The 23,936-nt window shown below is 39.4% G+C and overlaps 1 protein-coding gene across 1 annotated transcript in view; it reads right to left on the bottom strand.

Annotated features, from left to right (window-relative positions):
- Positions 1-609: 609 nt before the first annotated feature.
- pkd1 (polycystic kidney disease 1 (autosomal dominant)) overlaps positions 610-23,936 on the bottom strand; it is a 92,540-nt gene continuing 69,213 nt past the window's right edge. Inside the window, exons 31-56 of the mRNA XM_015396359.1 lie at positions 23,290-23,604; positions 21,730-21,818; positions 21,285-21,603; positions 20,391-20,562; positions 19,470-19,734; positions 19,182-19,377; positions 15,556-15,726; positions 15,307-15,450; positions 15,019-15,229; positions 14,158-14,284; positions 13,970-14,080; positions 13,830-13,879; positions 13,421-13,632; positions 13,259-13,337; positions 13,048-13,163; positions 11,072-11,274; positions 9,466-9,660; positions 9,235-9,374; positions 8,829-8,959; positions 7,100-7,202; positions 6,863-6,967; positions 5,757-5,928; positions 5,377-5,667; positions 4,717-4,851; positions 4,290-4,616; positions 610-3,976 (exon numbers count right to left, since the gene is read on the bottom strand). Of these exons, the coding sequence (XP_015251845.1) occupies positions 2,981-3,976; positions 4,290-4,616; positions 4,717-4,851; positions 5,377-5,667; positions 5,757-5,928; positions 6,863-6,967; positions 7,100-7,202; positions 8,829-8,959; positions 9,235-9,374; positions 9,466-9,660; positions 11,072-11,274; positions 13,048-13,163; positions 13,259-13,337; positions 13,421-13,632; positions 13,830-13,879; positions 13,970-14,080; positions 14,158-14,284; positions 15,019-15,229; positions 15,307-15,450; positions 15,556-15,726; positions 19,182-19,377; positions 19,470-19,734; positions 20,391-20,562; positions 21,285-21,603; positions 21,730-21,818; positions 23,290-23,604 (5,375 nt within the window). The 3' untranslated portion in view covers positions 610-2,980. The remainder of the gene's footprint in view (positions 3,977-4,289; positions 4,617-4,716; positions 4,852-5,376; positions 5,668-5,756; positions 5,929-6,862; positions 6,968-7,099; positions 7,203-8,828; positions 8,960-9,234; positions 9,375-9,465; positions 9,661-11,071; positions 11,275-13,047; positions 13,164-13,258; positions 13,338-13,420; positions 13,633-13,829; positions 13,880-13,969; positions 14,081-14,157; positions 14,285-15,018; positions 15,230-15,306; positions 15,451-15,555; positions 15,727-19,181; positions 19,378-19,469; positions 19,735-20,390; positions 20,563-21,284; positions 21,604-21,729; positions 21,819-23,289; positions 23,605-23,936) is intronic.

The following is a 23,936-nucleotide window of genomic DNA, read 5'->3' as shown; positions in this document are numbered from 1 at the left end:
AACCAGAATGATTTTGACCTTGCAGAGTTCAGGTGTCAAATGCTTTATTTGACTTTGTCAAGTGCAAAAGCAAGAGCAGTGCTACAACTGCATGAATACAAGGAGGAATGGCAAAGGCAAATGCTTTCAAATAAAAAGCTTCATAAAGCAACAGACTGAACAAAAGAACATAAACAGTTTAGCTTTGGCACCAGGCTCTTCCACATTGTACACAAAGAGAGGGAACATCAGACTGCAGAGCTTCCTGTGGTTTCTACTAAACCATCAGTTCTGTCAAACATTAAAGACTTAAAAGCTTTGGTTGTTTTGCATTAGTCAGACCAGGAGAAAAAAAAAAACTGAAAAAACATTGGAGGTTGCAACACCAGTGCTTGACATAAGTGTGAGTTACTGCGCACTATTAATATAGATTACAAAAATATCTACATCCTAAGGCCCAAATATATACAAAACATATACACACAGTAAAAATACTTGTTAAAGCTGGACAAAGTTAAAAAAGCAACTAACTTCAGAACTAAACATTCATCCTCTTTTACATTGAGGCCAACACAATGCAGTACCGCTCCCTTTTATATTTTATATAACTACAACCAGACTTAATTTTTGTTTTTATTTAATAATAAACTGGACTGATCTCTTGGATTTGAATCCAGCTGTGACAGAGAGAGGATAGGTTCCCTGAGATGTGCCCACTCGACACTGGAAGCGCGTGTGTTGATGCGACAAGATTAAAACAAATCAAAGAGCTGACAAACATACAAACAAATGCAAGCTTTAACAACAGCCGGGAAACACTTTTACAAAGTCCCTTTAACGTAAATGTACTCATATCCTGACACATAATTAAATATGGTGTTCAACATCTCTGTTAGAGAGTAAAGTGCAAGTACAAAATGAATTAATGCATGTCTGGATAAAATCAAAATGCATAAATGATTTTCAAAGCTTTGGCAGCGCTTATGGTTAAGTAACTAAGTACAGTATGAGTGAAGCTTTATGCGTTTGGTTTGGATACCGAGCTTATTACTTAATGCCACAAAATACCTTCCAACAATACAAAAAGTGCTTTTAATTCAATCCATATGAAACACAATAACAAACATTTAGGGAAGATTGAAGAGTGGGAGTCAGTATAGCTTTATAATTGGTGAACCAATTATGGTTCATTAACATGTTAATGCTCATGTTTTAAGAAAAAACATCCATAAAATCTCCCTCATTTCCATCCCTTTGTCCTTTATTCTGTTAGCACCTTCTGCATCTCTCCATCAGACCCTTTCTTAAGCCTTCTGTTGCTTTCTCTGGTTCTTATCTCCAACAGTGCTGGCCATAATTATTGCCGTGCCTTGAAAAATGTAAAAAGCCTTCAGGTAATTCTGGAATCTATTATTTATGTAGTTATAAAAAAAGAAAAAAATGTGTGGAAATTAAACTTTCATATCTGGAACATTTATTTGGTTGGAAAAACGACCCAAAACAAGACATTCAAGCGTTACTGCTATCTTAAACAATTTCTTAAAAACAAATGTAAGTTTTGAAGTTAATCAGACTGACTGCTGGGATGTTTAAATTGGAATCAATACCTTTTTGTTCCCCCGGGATACGAATACAGTCGGTATGTGGAACAACGGCTTGTATTTTTTTACAGACCTCAAAATATCACATTTAACCTTTTGTTATTTTCTAAAGTCAGGCATTGAGATAATTCTCCAGTGTTTGAGGGCAATGTTTTTGACATTCAGTGCAATGGAGTTTGCAAACTTTGGGTGATTTGACAGGCTTGCAGTTAAAGTTTTTGTCGACATACTCAGAATGCATTTAGAACTAGACCGTTTGAATAATTTGATTCAAACTGTTTGTGTGACGATGCTAAATGAATGTGGTTTATTTACTAATGGGGAGCTGCTCCTCCAATGCTTTTAAATTCCTGACTTATAACTTTTCTATTTTTGTGGTTCCAGCCCTTAAAAAAATGTTCCTGAAAATGCTTCATAAAAATATCCGACATTTGATTAATTATTAATACCTTTTACTAATCTGTGTTTATACCAACATGCGGACTCGGCTGGCACCAAGAGTCCTCCCTCTAAACCGTTTTGTTAGACCTCTATCTAATGTTTAACCGGATAACAGAGCTGGCAGAAATCACATTAATTGAAAATCTCAGGATTTAAAGAGAGTCTGATGAAGTCTAGATAAATATGCCTGCTGAATCTGTCCAATAATGATGATTTTATTCTGTATTTAGGGTGTTTTCCACACTTAATAAATAATTTTGAGAGGGGATATTCTGTGATGTTAAACCTTTAAATTAATTGTGCACATTTCGCTACAGAATTAAAAATGGCCGGCACTGTATCCATCCTGTCATGCAGGCAAGCTGCTGAAATCTAAACGCCATCATGTGCATGTTTCCTAGAGCCCCGCATGGTTCGGAGCACAAGACCAATTTCCACCTGCTGATACATGACTACAGTGTTAGATACTTGTGTATACAATGTGCGTGCCTGCAAGAAACGATATCTTTAACAAAATAAAGACAGACGACATTGAGCAAGGAATCCTATATACAGAGAAGTTTGGGGTTAAAGTCTCTTATCTTCTGCGTGAGTCCTCTGGTAAGCACTTTTCGGTGCTCCTGTCACAACGCCATTGGGACCTCCAGGATCAAATGACGACAGAGTAGGACGGTAGGGATTTTGGAGAGGTACGATCAGTCACCTGGTGACCTGCACCAAGGTTTAGGGCGAATTCCTTTGCATCTGATTATCCTGAATTTTGCCAAACAATCTGCTCAAACATTCTGTCTTTAGGCGACTTTCTAATCTCTTTCTGATTCCTTGGTTTCTCTTCTCTTCCAGGGTTTAAAGAGGTATATCTGGGGACAAGGCCAGCTGTCCTCGATCTCCTCTCGTCCTTAACCCAACCTTTTCTTCCTACGTTCTCCAGCTCAGCATTCCTCTTCTCCTGCATTCTGTTAAGTGGGGTGCACCTTGTTTTTCAGGGGCGGGGCTTTTCGTTTCCTCTTCCGTGTGGGGATGGTGGTAGTGTGAGCTGGGTGGTTAAACAGACTCGAGGAGGGTAGGGTCTCTCTGTCTGTCGGAGGATCTCTATTCATAATGGGCGTGGGTCCGCAGGTGGGCGGCATGGAAGGAGTCTGTGCCCGGGGGTACGAAGGAGCTAAGGGTGCTTTGGAGGGTGGATCATTGAGAGGAGGAGAGCTTGCTGGGATGGGGTCAACGATGGGTTTATCTGTGACCGAAGATGGAGAGGACGCGCTGACTGATGTTCTGACTGATGAATGTGAGGTGGGGGGCTGTGTGGATGCTGATGGAGCTTTTGGCTTTGAAAAGGGAACAGGGGTGGCAGCAGGAGTCTTTCTGCTTGCAGATTCTTTTGAAGGTTGACTTTTATCTGTCTTTTTCTCTTTCCTGCTCCTGGTGTGTTTTTCTTTTCCAGCCCTTCGTTCTTTCACTTCCTTGTCTCTCCCCTTCCCTCTCTGTTTACCACCTCCTCTCCCTTCACCACCATCTTCTCCTCTTTCTCTCTTAATGAGCCTCCTTTTCCTCTGTGCTCGCTCCAGCCTGCACTCCATGTGGTAAACATCCTCTGTCGCCATGTTAACTCGGTCGAGCTGTTGCAGGAGAGCATCCAGGGTTGGGAGCAGCCTCCTAAGGGAGGCCTCTGTTTCCGCCCTCTCCCTCCAGCTCATCCCCCCTACCACCACCCCCGGGCTGAGCCCCAGACTCAGACCTAGACCCAACCCGAGGCTAATCCCTGGGGCCTCCGTTAGGCTACAAGGGCTTGAGGAGGCTGGGCGCCATGACGCCTCGGAGCCGGCATCAACGCTATCTGGGGTCGGTGGGGAGTCTGGACTGTCCAATGGGGGCAGACACAAGGACTTACAGTCGCTGGTGGAAGATGAGCGGGATGGAGGGAGCTCCATGCCTTCGAAACGCACTTTGTGGCGAAACTGTGATGGAAAGAAAAAATCATTAGATTATTTTTGGATCTGTATAAAATGTAAACGTTTTTTCCCAACAAAACAAATGGATTTCTAAAGTACCGGCTCTCCAGGCAAATTTATCTTGTAAGTACAAGGTGTTCAATGTTTCTGGATATTTCCTTGACCATCAATAGAAACTCTTTCCTCTTTTAGAACAAACTTACTTAGTTAATATATTCGTGAACGCACTTTCCCAACAGCTCATTTGAATAATACGTTCAACAAAACCCTGAAAATGGCTAACATCCTGTTAGCCTTAGATGTAAAGCAAGGTTATTACCTCTTTGGTCCTGCTAAGTCCCATCCACATTTTGAGTCTTCTGACGAACAGTTCCACCATCTCGTAGTCTTGGAGATCTACAGCGGGGCGATAGAGCTCTGCTCGGGCACGCCGGTAGTTCCTCAGCAGCACAGAGATGATCAACCACAGGAAAACTAGCCTTAGGAGCGCAAATGTTGCATGGAATGTCAGGGTGGAGACGGAGTTGGACGGACCAGTCATTGCCAAGGCAGGGAGCCACGATACAAGGCCCCTCCCTCCAGCACCCAGTAAAGACAGACAGGCGGAGCTCACGCTGCCGTACCCATCCAACACAGAGTGGAAGAGCTGCAGGGAGAGGTCATGAAAAGAGCTCTATAAAACCAGTTCAAAGCCAACTGATATTTAACAATGAGTCCAATTTTGAAAACTGGTAGTAGTATCCCACCAGGTGTCCTGTGTGGGAGTAAGCCAGAACCAACAGCAACAGAGCCAAGGCGACTCCCAGGAGCTCCCAGGCCGAGCGGCGCAGAGCTCTGCCAAACACCGCCCACTCACGAAGAAAACGCAACTGGTGCGATGCCTGAGTGACCGAGAGGGGAGAAAAAAATGTAAACAAAGGGAAAAACATTGTATGTACGGTCATTGCAGTGACGTCTAAATGCCACACTATTCTAACTTTTTCACACAAGAGGAATTTTAGTGCTGAGGGAGTTAATTTTCAGTAGGTCTACAACATGATCTTTAAATGATGCATCATTAAGTGATACTCTTCAGTTAGTCTGAAAAACATCAATCAAAGACATATGTTCATCTATCATATTCATGTTCTAAATGGTTACAGGGTACAATATGTTCCCAGGTCTGACTTTCGTTTTTTAATGTCACTTAAACACACTTAAACTTTTAATGCCCAGTCTTGCAAATAATCACCAAAACAATTGCATGATGCAAAAAGCGACAACTCCAAATGACAGTTATTCCACCTGAACCATATATAACAATTTGGAAACTACTTAAAGGCATAAAAACATACAGAGTTTTTTATGAGTATATAAATTAAGGGCTTAAGATTTAGTAAGAAATATATTATTTGTCTCTGCTTTACCTTCAGAACCAGAATGAACAGCAGCATGGCAGACATGACGGTGTACAGCTGACTCCGCCTGGCCAGTGGGTAGAAGTCTATAAAAGCGTTGTTGGGTTGCTTCAGGAACAATGTCCACTGCTGCTTGGCCATAACAGAGCGACTCAGGTGTAACCCGCACACAGATGCAGCCAAACACAGCTTACATATACCCATTACTCTCCACGATGACAACAGGTATCTGTAGCCCTCTTTGAGGAAGCCCAGAATCCCTCGCACCAGGAAATACAAGATCAGGCAGAGGAGGACCATCTGGAAAACAGATGTTCACAGAGGTTGGAGGAATGGGAAAACCCTCTCAGTCAGACCTTATTTTTCTTAGAGGTGTGAGATGAATGTACCGTGAGAAGAAGCTGGAGGTCCAGGCCTGAGATTGGCCACAAAGTGATGACAATGAGATCAAGGCTGGACTGAGCACGCTCAGAAACCGGGAACTCAAACAGAAACCTGCATACGGCCAGCAGGTTTGTGTTGATGTTGTAGAGGGAGAACTCCACAAACATTGCTCGAGTCCTGCAAACACACACTCACTTCAGACTCATGTCTTTATCATGTTTCATTTACCTCCAAAAAAAAAATGTTTGTTACAGAAAAAAACTCATCTTGGATTTTAAAAACATTAATCATCACTAACTGTTGCTTTGTCAACTGTGAATATTTGTAAGCTCAAACCAAATGTTGTCATGACTGGATGAAAGACTTCAGTTATGATTTGCAGAAACCATTGTTGAAAGTCTCTTAACCTACATGTTTCTGGGATTTATTTTCCTATTTTTTTTATTATTATTTTATCATAATTGCTCCAACCTGTGGAAAAAATCTAGACTTCAGTCACAATAAAACTCTGGGCCAGATTTCTTAAGCAATGAGCTGAGGAGGAAGGCTAGTGGAATTAATAAGAGCGAAAAATAAATGAACTGATGCACTATTTAAAAAAACGAGAAAAGGATAGATGTACAAAGGTGGTAGGAACCAATCCTAAACTGTACAATCTATGACTCCAACCGAGATAAAAATAATGAATTATGTTATATATATAATTGCTGCTTGGACAGATAATAAAATTTTTTGAGTTTTTTTATTAGATGTACTGTTAATTCTTTTAAAAGTTCATATTTGCAGTGCCAGAAAATCCAAGTTGTATTTGCAGTAAAAGTATTGACTTCAAACCCAACTGATCCCTCTATTTGAAGGTTTAAAGGCTGATAATAACCATGCATACTTCACATTTGACTTGATAGTTCTATGTTACTCTGAGTTGGTCTGACTCCAGTAATCATAACATGGACATGACAACATTTCTGGCTGCAAAACAAGGTTTTAAAAAGGTTCAGGATGTGTAAATACTTTTGCCAGAGGCTTTACATATTTCTGGAGCAGTGGACATAATTCAGTATTTAAAAACAACTCTAGTTTTTCTACATGCATATCTCATTATGGTCATTACTTGTGGTTGGTCATTTGCAGCTGCTGCTGCAGAGACGAGGAGGCCTCCTTCAGACTCCCGTTAAAGTGGTGAACCATGTTTCTGTCAGACTCTTCCATCTGAGCCCTTGAAAAAAAGAAAAAAGACAGCAAAAAAAAAGAAGGTGAATGAGTGTGACATAACAAAAAGTCTTTCTTATCACTGAAATAATTTCTTGCCAGCAAACCAATGATTGATATGATTCAATGCTTTCCTTACCAATCTGTATGGATGCCAGCAGTGACCGATGCATTCTCTCTGGCTCTGGTTAGGGATGTAATCAAATGAGGGGATCGTTCTCTTGGTCTGAAACCCCCTAAAGCTGGAAGATATGGGACATTTTGAGTGAAAACCAGTACTCAAGTTGAGGGGGGATGACGGGAAATGGCATCCCCCTTCTTAGAAAATCTTCGAACTCATCCGCCTTCTTAAATGACCACCCCCCCATACAATCCCCTGTGACATTTTATCACTGAATGTGTAAATTTCTATTATATATTAACATTAATGGCAATAATATTGCCCTTTCGCAGGTTACGCTTTCGAGTAGTGCACAGTCTGAGCTGTTCTGAACAGCATCCCGGCCGAGCGTCAAAGACAAAAAGATTTGATGGAATGTGAAAATAAGGAGGGGAGGGAATCTTCCGCAGGTTCTAAGTTGCTGAGATCTCTCTCCCCTGCCCAGTTTGAGAAATAATGTTTACAATTATGCAGGTTTCTCCACATAATCATACCTGCTCTCTGTGCTTGTGGTATGAATATCATAAGTCTGGGACAATAAATGTGAAAATAAGGAGGGGAGGGAATCTTCCGCAGGTTCTAAGTTGAATAAATAAAGGGTCATAAATGATCTAGAATGACGTTGATAGCAAAATGGGGAATTTCCATCCACTGAGCAAAGAATTTATTCATCGCACACTGACTGTAATACAGTTTCGTCTGAAACGTGTCTTCATACAAGTAAAATCATATTAATTCGAATGTATCTGTCCACCAAAACTATCAATTTTAAGGCAGCCATGTATGAGAAATATGAAAACATTAAGAATATGTTTAAGATTTTCCTTTTTGTTCACATTTCAATCCATTTTCTCATCAATGGCCGTGAGTTTAGGGCGATGCGCGGTCAGAGGAGGTAATTCTCGGTACAACAGAGGAAACCCGGAGGGGAGAATCGAAGCAGGGGTGGATTTAGGAAATTTGGGGCCCTAGGCAAGACAGGCATGGGGCCTTCTGAACTGAGAAGATAACTCATAATACAAACCCATTATAGAGACACAGAATTTTGGGAACTTTGTCTCTAACAACTTATTTTGGATCGTCCTGCTTACTGTGCCTAATGTCATTTTAGGTTCTGCCTCTAACAGTCTTCTTTACCAATGGTACAGTTGTTTTAAACGTATTACATATGAAAATTGTTGAGCTTATTTCTAGGTGTCATTTACTGATTTACTCGAGGAATTAAATTTACTTTAAATGCCATTTTCTCCTGTTTTTTTAATTTATTTTGAAAAGCAGCTAAGAGAAGTAGAACTTTATATACATCAACCTAAAAAAGTGTAAATTAGAAAATGTTTCAGTCACATTTAACCATGGCCAAAGCCCTTCAAAAGTATCATTGCCTAACACAGAAGGTATATGAGCTTTCAATGAGGAACACTATGTAGCAGGTATGTGATTAACGCTGTTGAAAAGCTGTTTGAATTGATCCACCAAGGCAAAGATTATTATTGTGTAAGCAGTAATATCAAATGTTTTGTGCTGAACTTAGTGGATACTTAGTTATAAGGCAGTGCAGTTTGTAGAGTACAAAAATAACTTCACTAATAACAAAAATAAGCAGATCTAAAGGATAGCACCTCTTCAAATATACTATTGTTAATTAGGAGCTCAGTCTTATTTGTAAGCTCTGAGTTAAAGGTCAGACATCATGGTAAGGTTAACTCACGCTGTGTGTCACGGGTTTGTTGGAGCCTCAGACAGCCGACCAGCATGCTCCCTGTGTCTCTGAGGAGTGAGGACTCATCCAGGAGCCGAGGCAGCAGAGAGTCATTAAGCCAGACCAAAACGTCTTTTCGTCTTAAAGACAAAGAAACATAATCAGCACTCCCAGAGAAGATATGCAAAAGAGAAGCTTGAGTGGAAAGAGAAAAGGATTACATGTTTGATTTGGATTTAGTTCTAGAATAATATGTGTTGTTTAATAATAAGTGTTGTTTATTAAGTGTTGCCATTTTTGTGTTCACATAAAGGGCATCAGGTCCTTATAATGAAAGCAAACGTGGAATTGGGAGTAAAACAAATCACATTTTAAGACACAGATTTATCCTTAACATTTATCCTTAAATGAGTACCTGCTAATTGTGTGGTACTCAGGTGTCAGTAGGGCTCGTTGCAGCTGAGTCCTCAGTCTCAAACTGTGCGTGTCTTTGGCCGAGTCAGAGTAGTTGAGAAGCAGGACGACCAGCAGGAAAAACATGTAGACCAGGAAATTCTGAGAAAAAGCACAAACATGTTTTATTTCTATTAGTCAACAAAGCAGAGGTTTTTCTGCCTCCAGTAAATAGGCTCTGTTTCCCACAGACCTTCAGCATGGTGTGCAGCATGTGGACCTTGCGGGCCTGGTGTCGGGCCTGAGACAGAGCGAAGCCCTGTGGCGGTCTCACCCTAGTGACCCGCTGGACCACTCGCTCCTCTCGAGGGTAATCCACCAGAACATCGCTGTCCTCTGGACGCAGGCGACGCACACACACAGCAAAGTAAACAGCCTCACATAGCACCTGCGGGCAGAGGGAAGCTGTTAGGATTGTTAACACTTTAAGATCTCAAGAGGTTAACATTGGACTTTCAACGAAATTCGAAAATAAAAAAATCAACACAGCCAGCAGGGATTATAGACAAAAACAAGGACATAAAATGTACAGATAAGTACCATAATTTTGCTATAATTCTAGACTATAAGCGGCTACTTTTTTCACAAGCTGTGCATCCATCGTATTATCGTCTGATGCTGCTTTTCAATGGATTTGTAAATGATTTTTGTGATATCGTAAGAGGATTTGTTTTGGTTTGTGCTGGCGGAAGAGCATGTAATCAGACACACAGTATCCATGGAAAAGAGTGGTATGTTGGTCACATGTCCATGTGAGGGCAAGGTAGTGTCACACAATTTAGTTCGAAAAAGAAGCAGCTGCAGCCACTCAACATTACAAAGTAGCACTGCGCGTTCAGTGGCAAGTTTTGCACATATGCCAGTGGATTTTGATCACATGGAGAAGTGTGAAAACATCCACAATCACCAACACATTTCGAAGGGCTGGACGGCTGTGTGACCCTTTAGAGGGTGTTCGATTCTGACACTGACACCAAGGAGTTCTTTGGTTTTGAAAGCAACAGCGAAGGAGAGGATAGTGGATGGGGAAGCCACCCTGAGCCTGTTTGTTTTCGGACACTAAAGAAAAGGACTTGAAGAGGTGGTTTTAGTAGGCAGGAAGAAGACAATGGTGATGGTGATGAATCTCTGGCTTTTCTTCCTGTTAAAATCTAAGCGGCATCTTAGCCCAAAAGGAAGGCCAATCCTATTTTTTGTGGTGTGCTGTATGTTATTTTTATACACTAAATGTGTTACTCATTTATACAGCAGAGTACATGTTATGTACTTTTAATTACCGGTAGTTGTACATATACGGAAAAAGTTATGCAAATATGTAGCGGCAGCTTGTTTTTCAAACTGTTAATAAAAGGGATGTTTTCCCAATCAGCTATCTCTTTAATGACAACACCCTTTTTCCATATTCTCTTACAAATGGTAATTAAAAATTCCGTAAAAGTTTAAAAAACAATCCACTGGACTTGGTTTCCAAGGTTTGAAGACGTTTCGCTTCCCCTCCTGGAAGCTTTCTAAATTCAAATGTCTGAGAAAGCTTCCTGGAGGGGAAGCGAAACGTCTTCAAACCTTGGAAACCAAGTCCAGTGGATTGTCTTTTAACATTTTACGAAATGACTATGACCTGGATGACTAGGAATCTTCATCAGCGTAATTAAACATTCAAACACCTGCGTCAAATATTCAGGTGCACCTTGTAGTCCAGAAAATACAGTAGTAAAAACAAAAAAAAAGGGTGAATTTAGAGATGAGTTTGGCAGTAAATCGTGTACAAGCATCCCTAAAAAGAGTCTGGGAGGGTCTACCTTAATTGGCTCCAACAGCAGACATGAGCAGAGGAAACTAGCGAAGCAGGAGATTAACCACATCATGGCCACCTTCTCACTGAACCCGTAGCCCGCCCAAATGGAAACACAGCTGGCCAGAGCGATTCCAGCCCAGCTGCCCCACATCGCCGCCAGTCCGCACCAGGGAGGGAACCGCCGGGGACGGCACACATCAGTTATTACTTGAGCCAGGAAGACAAGAATCGTTAGTTTAAAAAAACATCTGGAAAAGTTTCAATCAATACTAATCCGTCTGTTAGAACGGCCTACAGTAGCTACAGCACAGACCTAAATACAACTGAGAGACTTTGGTAATACATGTAAACAGATAATTAAGGATGTTCTCTAGATAATCTGAGAGAATTTGATATATTTAGCAAAAATGTAGTAATTGAATTTCATATATTTAGCAAAAACAGACTTATTATAATAAGTCTATAGCATATTATAATATCCTATGAAGTACAGAACTATGGAATACAGACAGACGTTCTCGTGAAAGGAAATGGTGGGGTGATTATGTTGACAATGATGATTTGTCATAGAGGATTAAATGTCTTATTTTAAAAATACAATATAATACAACACAATAATGGATTAGTGACCTTTTAATTCAAATCTAAGGATTACTAAATACCATTGATTCTGCCTTGGCCTTTAATTAGCTGTAGGGAGACTTGAATGCCCTTTTCAACAGCTGAAAGTTGACTGAATTAATCTGAAGATCTTAGTAAAAAAGGATTATTTAACTGATAACTGCTTTACGTCCAAGCTCAGAAGCTCAGTTTAACATAATCTTACAACAAAAAAGGTTGAATTCCACCAACCCAACTTTCCCTGTGAATCTGTGAAGTCTTAAAGATGACCTTTATTCTTTTTAGGTTAGATCACAAATCAATAAAGTGTATGCTTAGCTGTCTACATTTTATAATTATAAGTCAATAAACGTAAATAAATGTAAGATATATACAAGCACAAATAAAAATTTAGGGGTATATGTATGAGTTCTAAAAGCTTATTTATAAATATGACTAAAACCTTTATGAGCATAAATCACAAATTTATGCTTTATGAAATAAATGTACTGTTTTCTTTTTTTGTTCATTCCTGCTCATTTATATAACTTGGGGAGCAACGTTCTGGTGCATTACTGCCACAAACTTAAATTTGCTGTTGTAACTTGAGTTGGTAAATTCCAGCTATATATTCTAACTGATGAAACATTTAAATTCACATGTATGATGGAGCTGACAACAAGAAACAAATGCAAATCTTAAATTTAGTCACATTTATTGACTTACATGCCAATAATGACAAGTCAGACTCATATACATATGCTTTTAGTAACTATTTTACTCCATAATCTTCTTTTGCTTAAAGCAATTTTCAAAATGTATATTTTTACCCAACCAGATTTTTAATCCAGTTTGTATTATTTGCTCTACAATTTGTATTTAATCAGTGCCTTGGAAAAAAAAAAATATTTAAACCTCTTGTATTTGACATGTTTTGTTACATCCACAACCTTCAGTGTATTGTAGATGTTCTGTGAATGAGTGACAAACAATACTAATAATTATGAAGTAGAATAAATAGGACACATGTTTTTTTTTTAAGTTTTATGTTTTATAATACAAATAAATGATATTTTAGGGTGTGTATGCTTGCTTGTATCCCTATAGCATAATGCTGACACCTCGATGCATTCGATGGGGTGCATAGGGGAAGAAGCAGTTTAAATAAAAAATATTTTGAAATCACTGTTTAATTTTCTTTCCATTTAATAACCAAGCAAACACATTTTCTCGGTCTGTAAGTTGGTAAATCACATTAAACTTTGAGGTTTTAGTGTTTTAAATCCAAGGTACTGGAAAATGATTTCTTAAAATTACAATACTGCATAAATAAAGTGAGGTTAAAATTATATAAACTTCCATGTCCTTGTAAAAACACACCTGTATTTGACATGAAAGCTGTTTTTGGTGGATCCCTCCTTATGGATTCAAGGGTAAGAGGTTCACTCAGTTTCTGAAGAAGAATCACTTCTGTTTTGTCCCCAAAAATACTTGACCTGAAGTAGAAGTTATAGAAACACATCAAACACTAGCAAATTAAAGCTGTTTGCTGATTTTACTACTTTATAAAATAGGAGAGTAACTGGCTTACAGGTCAGCCATCTCACTCTCATCTGCCTGAGGAAAGAAATTCTGCCCATCTTCGAGTATGTGTTTAATCAGATCCTCATCTGTGAATAGAAGGGAGACAAAGGTCAGTATTTCTGATTAAGAAGTGCCTGATTTAACCCTGCACTCTTCCAGCTGTGATCACCTGATGAATTAAAATTTTTGTTACATGGATCAGATCCCTCCTCCTCAGGGTTCAGGGTCATGTCTTCACCCAGGTATCTGCTCCCCTTTACCCTCTTCAGCCTGGGCATCCCTGCCCCGTGTCCGGCCCCTCCCACCACAGCTTCATCATTCATCCCGTCCGGCCAGTCTCGGTCATCTGTGTCCTCCTCTGGCATGTCCCAGGTGTCATCACTTAAAAGCAAAAGATGTGAATTAGACTACAAGAAAGTTTTTGTGCATATTAAACTTTATAGAAAATGTTATTATCTGAGAACTTTATCATCTTTCTTTCCTCTGATTACCCTTAATATTTGCTGTCATTATATATTTTCTCTGAGTCTCCTTCTGCTCAACCATAGTCTTATAGTAGCTAGCAAAGAGTAGTTCACCTTTTAAGAGAGAGAGACGGCAGATCCACATTTGTCTCCTCTGAGCTGGTCTGAGAAACAGAATCGTACAGATAGATTAATGCACAGCTAAAGCAGCTTTCTATACAATAGAAAATCTTAAGTCTCAGATAAAACTTTACCTCTCCATTAAAAAAGAGGATAGAACTTCCTCCCAATGAGTTATCCAGGAAGTCATCAATCACCACTGACTCCTGATCCCCTTGTGAAGACACCTGCTCCACGGTCACGGACTGCAGACAAACACAGAATCTGAGCTTTAGATTTCAAACGGGAGAACAGAATGTGGTCTGCTCTGGTGTTATTGTACCTTGCTGCGGCTCATTCTGAATACAGCGAAGACCAACAGGTAGAGCGGGTAAACGATCAGACAGGCCACCACGCCGGCTGCTAACGTCTCTGCGTTCAGTGAGGTATATAGGGACACAACCCTTTTGCTGCAGAACAAGATGGTATTAAAAGGATTTTACACCTCCATGTCTGTCTGTCTGTTTGAAATGCACATTTTTTTCTTTGAGAGCTGCTACACAAATTTTGTTGCACTTTTGTTTTGCAAAGAAAAACTAAACTAAAGAAATTCTGAATCTGTTATAAAAACCTTGGATTGCATGTCTAAATGCTATGACTGATCTGTGAATCTCTGCAGGTAATCAAGTTACAAACTTCTGGCTGATTATCTGATTAATTGTCTCTTTAAGTAGACATCTCTGTGAGACAGACAAAGCTTGGGATATTGGTCCTTATGCAACAACAGTTTTGTATTCAACAAATGTTCTTAACTTAAGTAAATGATTGTAAATGAAACCATTTTTCAGGGTGTTCCTGAGAAATGTAAATCTACCGACCCTATAATCCCATATAAGGGTACGAATTCCCACGCCTGTGTTAATGAACACACAGGTGTTCATTCATAGAAACGGCATTCAAGACAAAGAAGAAAAACTCGCAGAACTGAGCAGCAGATTAAAGCAGCAGATCTGTTTGTTCTTTCTTTTGATGAAATGATAACTAATTAAACCAGCTGCAGGTGTAGTGTCCAACAGTTCTGTCATCAGCTAATACAAATATAATTTAAAATTGTGGAGTTGCATAATGTATAACGATGTAGCCTAATAAAATGGACAATTGCTTCTACGTAAAATAAAAGTAGTAGGCTGGAAATCCCACACACCTGTATCTTGTGTCCACTATAATACTGTACCACAGAGTGTTTGCTAGCAGGATAAGCTGCAGCAACACAGCACAGCAAGTGGCTCTCTGCAGCCGGGTAAAGGGGCTGCGGGGGGGCCTCTCCCAAAGAGACAGCCAAAGGTGACTCTCACACAGCGCCCTCTGCAGCTCAGCCCTCAGGAGTCTGGGAAACCGCAGAAGCACAGCCTCCTCTGACGGAGCAAAAACAAATATGTTGGTGGGAGAAGACTGAAAATACCAAGCAGCAGTTTAGCAGTTTGATCCTCACCGGCTGCCTCCACTTCAATCTCCACCCGTCCACCTGTTCTTTCATTGTCTACAGACAACCACTCCTCAACCGGGAAGTAATAGCTGCTCTCAGTCTGCAGGTCTTTAACCAACACATACTGTGGCATCCAGGCTGGAGAGAGGCCTGTTGAAGCAGCAGCGAACAAAGGTTACAGCAGATTTTTTTAAACGACTTACAATGATGCTGTGTTTTTAGCTGCTATAAATGCTTAAAAAGTCTCTTCTTCACCTTTGTTATCATGCCAAACCCGGATCTTCCACACACTACCCAGGCTGGTGTCTGTGGCAATGTGAAAGATGTTGAGAGCATTGCGGGTAAAAGCTCCTTTGCTGTCAAGATGCCGGTGTCCGCTTCTGCTTTCACGTCCATAAAGGCTGATTCCAACGTGAGCCGTCGTGCCTATGGACAGATAATAACTGATTAAGCAAATGCTAAAGAGCTTAATAGAAGGTGGGAAATCATATTGAGTGCTTGTCAGAAATGTATTGAATTCTAAAAACAAGAGTAGGATAAAAGTTTTAATTTACTGTTGATTTTTCTCAAGTTTGTGCAAAGTCAAAATCAAATATACAGGTTTAGAAGAAGTTGAGCTGACAATATCTGTATAAATGCTTCATGAAAAGTTACAGGGAAACCAGACTCTTTCTGTTGCCGTTAAACCTCTGGCATAATACTGCTTCGATTATTGACAATGTCTATTATATCACTGGTGATGGGGTGTGATGAAAATTTAAAAAAGTTAATTACAGGGTGTATCATTAATGAATCTAAATTAATCACGTTTTAATCAAAGAACAAAATAAAACCAAAATGTCAATTGAAAAACACTTATTGCTACATAATTATTACATAAATATTCACATGAGCACAGGAAAACATATATTTCCTGTATTTAACGTATTATTTTGGCCATTCAACCATCAGATTGGTAGAAAGTTATAATTATGTAGCTTTATTTAGAAACCCCTGATATTTATATTTTTTTGAAAAAAAAACAAAACTTCAATATAAGTGTGAACAGTCCATGAACATTAAAAGAGCTTCTGCTAAATATGGTAAAAAAGTATATATCAATAAAGAATATAATGTTGACTGTAAGAGTTTTATATTTGCTGTGAACAGAGGATAGAGTTCAATTTATTAATACTGACGGAATTATGACAGTTCAGGTCTGCATAAAGCATTTCCTTAGGAACAATTGCTATTCAATATGGAGCTTTAGTGCATTTAATACAAAAAGGAAGTGTGAGCCTAAATGCTGCACAATGGTCTCACTGCGCGTTCAGACTGGTAGCTGTGCGCTCAGATTGTTGGCACAAAAGTAAAGGCATATTTAGATAGTGTTTATCATGGCAACTGCTAACGCATTTCTGCCCGTAGCTTAGATGTCTATAGCGATTTAAAGGTGTTATGTTTGAGCCATGTTTTTTCAGCTTCAATACCTTTAGTGGACCAACACCTGTGATCAGGCCAGCTAACAGGCTTGGCTGTATTCAAGCCCCAATAAACATAAAGTGTGATTTGATCAATCTTTGAATAAGGTCATGCCAAAAAATTAACATTTTTAAGTAACCTTTTCTGGAATTAAATACATTAAAAACATAAAATAGCAGTTAAAATGTTTATAATTAAGTATTCAAAATTAATGCATTAAAGATTAGTAAAATTAGTAGCTTCATCTCACATAGAGCTCACTGACTGTTCTTTCTTTTAATAAAATGACGACAATGAAACAAGTGTCCCCTGAATACCAACATGCCAGCTGTAGTGACCGAAAGTTCTTTATCAGCAAATGAAAATATAATTTATAACAGCAGACTTGCATAATATATGATAATGTAGCCTTAGTTATATTTACAGTACAGAACTACTGGAGTTATTTTCAGATTACACGTAAATAGAGTCATTAAATCCATGGGGGAAAAGGAATTACTTTAGGGGTAGGAGTAGGATTCACTCAATGATAGCAAACTAATGAGCCTACTGGCACAATCTGAAGCCATTCTATGGGCCTGATAGCCGCTTTATAACAGCCATTTATTGTGATAATAACATCCGAAGCGCGGCTGCAAACAGCCACTGATTTACTGTGTAAAAGAATCAACATGAGGGACGCATGAGAGGATCCACTGGTTCTATCTATTAGAACAACGTTTTTTATTCTTCATTCTCACCTGCTGCCAGGAGATTTCACCTGAATAGATACATTTATTACCACTCAAGAAATAATCCCGTAATCTTTTCATTGTAACAAGTATGGCAAGCCATTTTGATATTTACTAGTTTTACTGAATATGTATTCCTGATATCTGAAAAAACAACAACAACAATAAACTCTCTTTGTCTAAATAACCATTTCAAACAAAATAAAATTCTCCACATCTAGGATAAACATTCTGGATGTCTATAAATTAATTTCAGATCTCCATATTGCATTAGTTAGCATTTGTATAATTTTAACTATGAATTTTTTTCTTTTAGATATCATAAATGCATTTACAGGCAAGCTGATGAATGTCAGAACGGCCACTTCTAATTTGTAAACATTTCTAGATATATAAAACTTACTAGTATAATTATCTTAATAGTATCTTACAAGTGTATTTTTTTTTACTGTCTAAAATTCAGTTTCTGCTGCAAAAATGTAACTTAGAAAATATATTATTACAGTTAGGTCTAGTAGTGTGATTTAGATCAGGAAGAATCTTATTTTAGGGATCTAAAAAAGGAACATCAGAGAGGTGAGGGTTTTTAATAAATGTAAAAATGGCCTGCCAAAGCCCACTTCATATACCGGTAAACATACGCATTAACTGAAGCAACAATCTTCTCCCTCACCACCTTCCTGTACTTTGTAGCTGTAGCTCTGTTTTTGTCTTCAAAACACATTCTCCTTTTTTATTTTATTTTTTTTGCAGTTCTGTAATCAAATCTCTAGTTCCAGTGGGGTGAAAGATTCCTCCCCTTTGCCTGTTGTCACGGTGGCTCATCCAATAGGTGCTCGGATAATGGCTTTTAATACTTGTTGCGCACGTGTTTACCTCGGAGTGGACCCAGTTAAAATTGATTGAACTAATTCATAGCAGCCATTGTGAAACCGAACACTCAGAGTTCCCGACTTTAAGCTAGATCAATTTAGAGTTGCGGATTTGAATATGAATTTTTCATGAAACGGACCCCAGGTAAGTGACTCACATGGATAATCATCATCCGTCAGATTATCGTGGTCATTTACCTGTGTTTCTCTCTAACCAGAGTGCCAGTGATGGCTTGTGCCCCGCCTCCCTCGCAGTCGCTGTAGATCCACAGCTTTGCATTCTGTGCAGTTTATCTTATTGAATCTTTTGAACTTTTCCACTGTCTGTCTCGCTTGAATTCTGGGTCCTACATTCTGAGACCATTACAGCATGAGGCCCAACGAGTCGATGCAATCGGCTAGTTTTCCTTAAAAAGCTTTCAACCAATTTGACTGTATGGTCTGAATAATTTGTCTCTGTTAAGTGCCTTGAGATGCCATGTGCTGTAAATTGATGCCATTTAAATAAACTGAATGGAATTGAATAGATTTTTTTTATGAGTTGTTGTAGAGGAGGTTCTAGAGGTGTAAAAAACAGAGCTAGAACAGAGCCAGCCTTCTTTATTAGCTTATTGAGTTTTTTTTTTAATACATTAGCTCTGATGTTGTTACCCCAGCAGATTAGTGCAGAAGATATCACACTCTCCACAAAATTCTAATAGAACACATGCAGCATCTTTCTGCAAACACTAAAAGAGATACGCTTTCTGAGGAAGTACAGTCTGCTCAGTCCTTTCTTGTAGATATTGTGGGAATAATAAATAATTTTCTTTCTCACCTGCCCCTCTGCTCCAGCCAGTTTTGACTTGTATCTCATACTTGAAGCACCCGTTCTGGCCGCAGAGTGGTACCACACCTGCTTGGCGAAGGTCTAACTGATCCAGTTTGTGCAGGATGGCTGCAGCCACAATGTAGCTCAGCAGTCCAAGTATGCACACCAGCAGCACAATCAAGCTTGGTGCACCTGACTGCTCCTAAATACACAGGAAGGTGTAATAAGGTCATAGTCTGTGTCGTATTTTTAAAAGATATTTCCCAAAAGTAAGCGTTTTATTGTGGTACTCACTGGCATCTTAAAGCTAACGGCATTGCTGGGTACAAACAGGCCTGCTGCAAAAGAGGTGAGGTGTCTGGTGCGGCAGACAGCTCTGCTGAAGTTGGTCTCTGCCAAAGGCACCATGCCGTCTGTCCTCCACTGCTTCTCGGCCTCACTGAAGTACTGACACAGTGTGGCAAACACCCCCACCTCCAGGCGAACACTAGCAGGCTGTGAATCAGGGCTGCATGGCATGCTTACATTGATGAAGTAATCCTGAGTAGTGTCATAGGACCTGGTAAAAGCAGCACAAGTGTGAGAAATTGTCAAACTGTCTGCATCTTTTCTACTAACTCCATCATGGTAACACTTTGTTCATTGAAATGCAATTTGCTGTCTACATGGAAAACATCAGACCATTCAGTCTGGTGAAAAGCTTAAGCTGAGACCCCTATAGGGCTGCACCACCATGCAATATCAGTACAGCAGTATATTTAAGCATAATCATCAGTGAGTTGACTGCAAACACAAAGGACAGACTTCATGCAATATTTGTCAACCTTATATATTTTATTTGCATAACTGTTTACCTGTAGATGTTACATTTGATTAATTGAATGGACTCTAAAAGCTCCTTCATTCCCACATCACATGTTTATATTTCAATGACTTAGTTTCTAAAGCTTACAGAGATCCGTCGGCTTCCTATTCAATACTTTATTAGTTAGAATTGATGCTTCATTTCAATTGTAAGCCATGATATCATAAATCAATAAGTTCCTGATATCTTGCTACACAAATAAAAAAGAAACACTACAATACCAGCCATAAATTGGTTGGATTTCATGTATTTTGAATCCAGGAAAATTCTGATGTCATAAAAAATGGAACCAGGCAAATAGTTCTCCATGCAGATAAGGGTAATAAAATCGGTGGTGAAGAGACTCTTACTCTGGTGACAGAAAGAAGGTGTACTTCCTGTGGTCCTGCCCTCTGGTCATACTGAGAGTGATACGCTTTCGGTCCGTGCAGTTGAACTCATTGGGTTGCTCATGGGAGTGGAGGTAGGCGTTTAGGAAGGGCTCCTCTTTCACCGTTTTGTCTACATCATTCTTGTTGGCTTCTGAGAAGGAGTAAAAAAATAACAAATGCTATGATTCTATCAAAATAATAACTTGAAATAAAAGAAAATTAAATTTAAACTTGGACAGCGGAAAGTAGCACATGTGAAAAAAACAGGTAAAGCCTGAGCAAAATTAAAAGCAAAAATAAAACTTTAAAATACAAAAATAAATGAATTAAGTGAGTAGTTTTTGCTTGCTTAACAATAAACAAAAGTAGTCAGATCTATCTATAGAAATTTGATCCTTTAATAAAAGAAAGGTACATTCTATAATCAGTTTCCAACTTGATTCTTACTATTTTTATTTTATTTTATTCTCATCAACAATAGTAGAAAGCAGAGTGTGCTTTGTTTAGCTTTACTGAATAAGAATGTGTACCTAACTCTGTGGGAGAGTAACTGACTCTCTGTCTTTAGTCCCATTTACCACAGAATTAGAGAGAAAACACAAAGATGTGGCAAGATCCTTAAAACTGATTGCCAATGTAAAAATTGAAGAGAAAACTCAACTAATGCATAAATATTTTGGATTTCTGACAGTACATCACAATTAAGTCCCGGTTATATAGAGAGAGCAACATGTCATTGTCATATATTGGTGAAAAGAGGAAAACTGAGCCCACAAAGCATGATAAAAAAAAGAGATGAAAGGAATGTCCTTCATGTTAATGAGAGTCAGGTTTTAAGAGCTTCCTCAGGTTGCTCTGTAGGTAGTTGCTCACCTTCTATAGACGTGAAGTTGAGCTGCACAAACAGGCCTGCCTGTCGATTGCTGTTTCCTGCACTGACCCTAACAACCACCGAGTTGCAGCGGCTGACGTTTACGGCTCCGGCCAAGGGGAGGCCAGCGGTGCCAGGACCCTCAGCACCTGCTTCCCCACTGCAGCTGCTGTTGTTAATGGCAACAGTAATGGCCATGCTGTCATCAAGCCCTGAGATGGGGATGTGGGTGCCATTTTCTGTGCGAAACTCCATGGATGCCACCTCAGTGGAAACAGCGTAATTGGAGATGTAGTTGAAGGGAAAGGGATTGGACTCCACCTGGGTAAAATTGATGTGAATGAGGGCTCAGACTGCTGTGATAATGAGACACTCTGTTGGCATTCTGCTGAGCTCTTGTTCTAAACACGCTGTTCATCTTGAGTATAACTTGGTACTTTTCATTACCTGAAAAAGTAGCTGCAAGATGCTGTTTCCTACAGCAGCTCTGCCAAGACTTTGGTTGAAAGCTCGAGGGATGGAGAACTGCTGGCATTCTGGGAGAACAAAAGAAGATAAAAATTTACCAGCTCTAGAAAACAAAACTACAATAGATCACAACTGGATTAAAGCAACCTTCTTACAAATACTTCCATACCCCTGGAACCTTTTACCTCTTTTTACTTCACTTCATACTTCATGTTTCCATGCAAAGTAGTACCTAATTATGAAATGAGCGATAAGTAAGCAGCTGTACAGACATGTAATAACTGCTGGGAGGAAGGCTTTGCATTAACTTTCCTAAGTACACATGTTGCAGCAGTCTTTCTAGCCGCAACAGCTTCACGTTCGGGATGGGAGACATTTTCCAGCTGTGATTTCTATTTTTGACAAAGGCTTTCTGTGCATCTCACCCCTTGAAATGTTTACAAGAACAAAGCTTTTTCTCAGCTATGGATAAGCTGCTTTAAACAAACTACACCACAGCAAATGGCTGGTGCGACTACAGTCAAAGAGCAGCCTTCCATCTACTAGATGCTGAAGCCATCAGGTTTCCCCTGAGGGATGTTGTGTTCAGGTAATGTACTGCATACATTGTCTGCACAATGAGAATGTAGGACGGGAAGTTTAAATTTTGGTTTGATCTGATCAGAGCATCTTTTTCCATAGATTTACTGTTTCTGCTTGCATGGCGCTTGTCAGGTGGTAAGCAGGATTCTTTATTGCTGCCTTAGAAAAACTCAGCAACCTATCTCTCTTCCATAAAGGCTAGCTTGTAATATGCAGCCCTTTTATCTCCTCTTTCTTTCGTCTTTTCTACTTTTTTCCTGTTTTTCCTTTCCTGTTCTACTGACAATGCAGTCTCCATATAATCTGTAAAACTCCCTGGATAATTATAATAAAGCAATTTACAGGCATAAATCAAGCGGAACACTATGGCGATAGCGGTACTGCTCCACTTGTGAAAGTAAAATCTGTTGGGCTCTTTTTGGCATCAAGACAATTATTCTTATTGCCACATTGGCTGACAGGACACTGTTAAAGAAAAAAAAATGCAGGACCAATATCTGTCCTGTTAAGAGATTGTCATTGTAGTGGATTTTAGGGTGCCTAATGTAGGCGCACACTAAACCTTTCACATTATAATAATAACTTCCATTACAGGTTTTATTTGGATAAGGGGATTCTCTTTTCCACTGTCACCACATACTTGTAAACATACTTGCATTGCTACAATGGTGACAATTTCAAGCTATTAGTTGGGAATCTATAGATATTTAGAAAAACTATAGCCTACCGGCACAATTAAAATTGACTTTAAATTATGTTACAGAATCGATTGTTAAGGTATCTATTTATATCGGAATCTGTCTATTTGCCTGAATTAGTTCTTCTGCATATTATTCAGATCAGTTTCATGTTCCAATGCTTCACAGTGTTAAGTCAAAATATGACAAAAAAGTTAGGGGTCTAAATACTTGCAAGATGCTTCTACCAGTGCCTCACATACTAAACAAGGGGGCAAACCTGGGCTGCTGTTGCCATGGTAGCACAGGAGACTCTGGGGGTCGGCCAGTTTTCCTGTGGCAGCTATCTCAGCCCCCCTTAGGATCAGTGGCTCCTCGTTGGGGACCCGGGCATGCATGAGGATGAGCATGAGGACAGAGGACAGGCTGTAGGCCTTTGCTGCCACGTGCAGAGGGTGTGGTTCTGGTGGGAAATGTGGGGCTTCGATCAGGAGGTTTCCATGTTCATCAGGCAATGACGAGGATGAGGAGGGAGAAGGACTATCCACATAAGTATAATGGGAGGCTGATTGGCTGACCTGATGAATCAGATCACCTGATGAGAGGAGAAGAGAAAATTAGAAAGTTAAAATACATTTCCTGTATTTCCAATACCACAGAACAAGACACAAAAGACTTTTATTTTTTGATTATACAGTATTTTCATGACCATAAGGCGCATCGTACTAAAAGGCGCAGTCTCAGTTATGTGTGCCATTTCTGTATTTAACACACACATAAGGCGCACCGGACTATAGGGCGCGTTTTTTATATACCGGTACAGATCCTCTACTACGTTTAAATAGCTCTACTGCATATTTAAAAATAGAGCGTGAGCAAAACTGATTATGATTGTGCTTTATACATGTATTTATTACAAAGTATTAA

This window comes from Cyprinodon variegatus, unplaced genomic scaffold (assembly GCF_000732505.1).
Source record: "Cyprinodon variegatus isolate N-32 unplaced genomic scaffold, C_variegatus-1.0 Scaffold792, whole genome shotgun sequence".
NCBI classification, from domain to species: Eukaryota; Metazoa; Chordata; class Actinopteri; order Cyprinodontiformes; family Cyprinodontidae; genus Cyprinodon; species Cyprinodon variegatus.
This window is presented reverse-complemented; position numbering and strand designations above follow the sequence as displayed.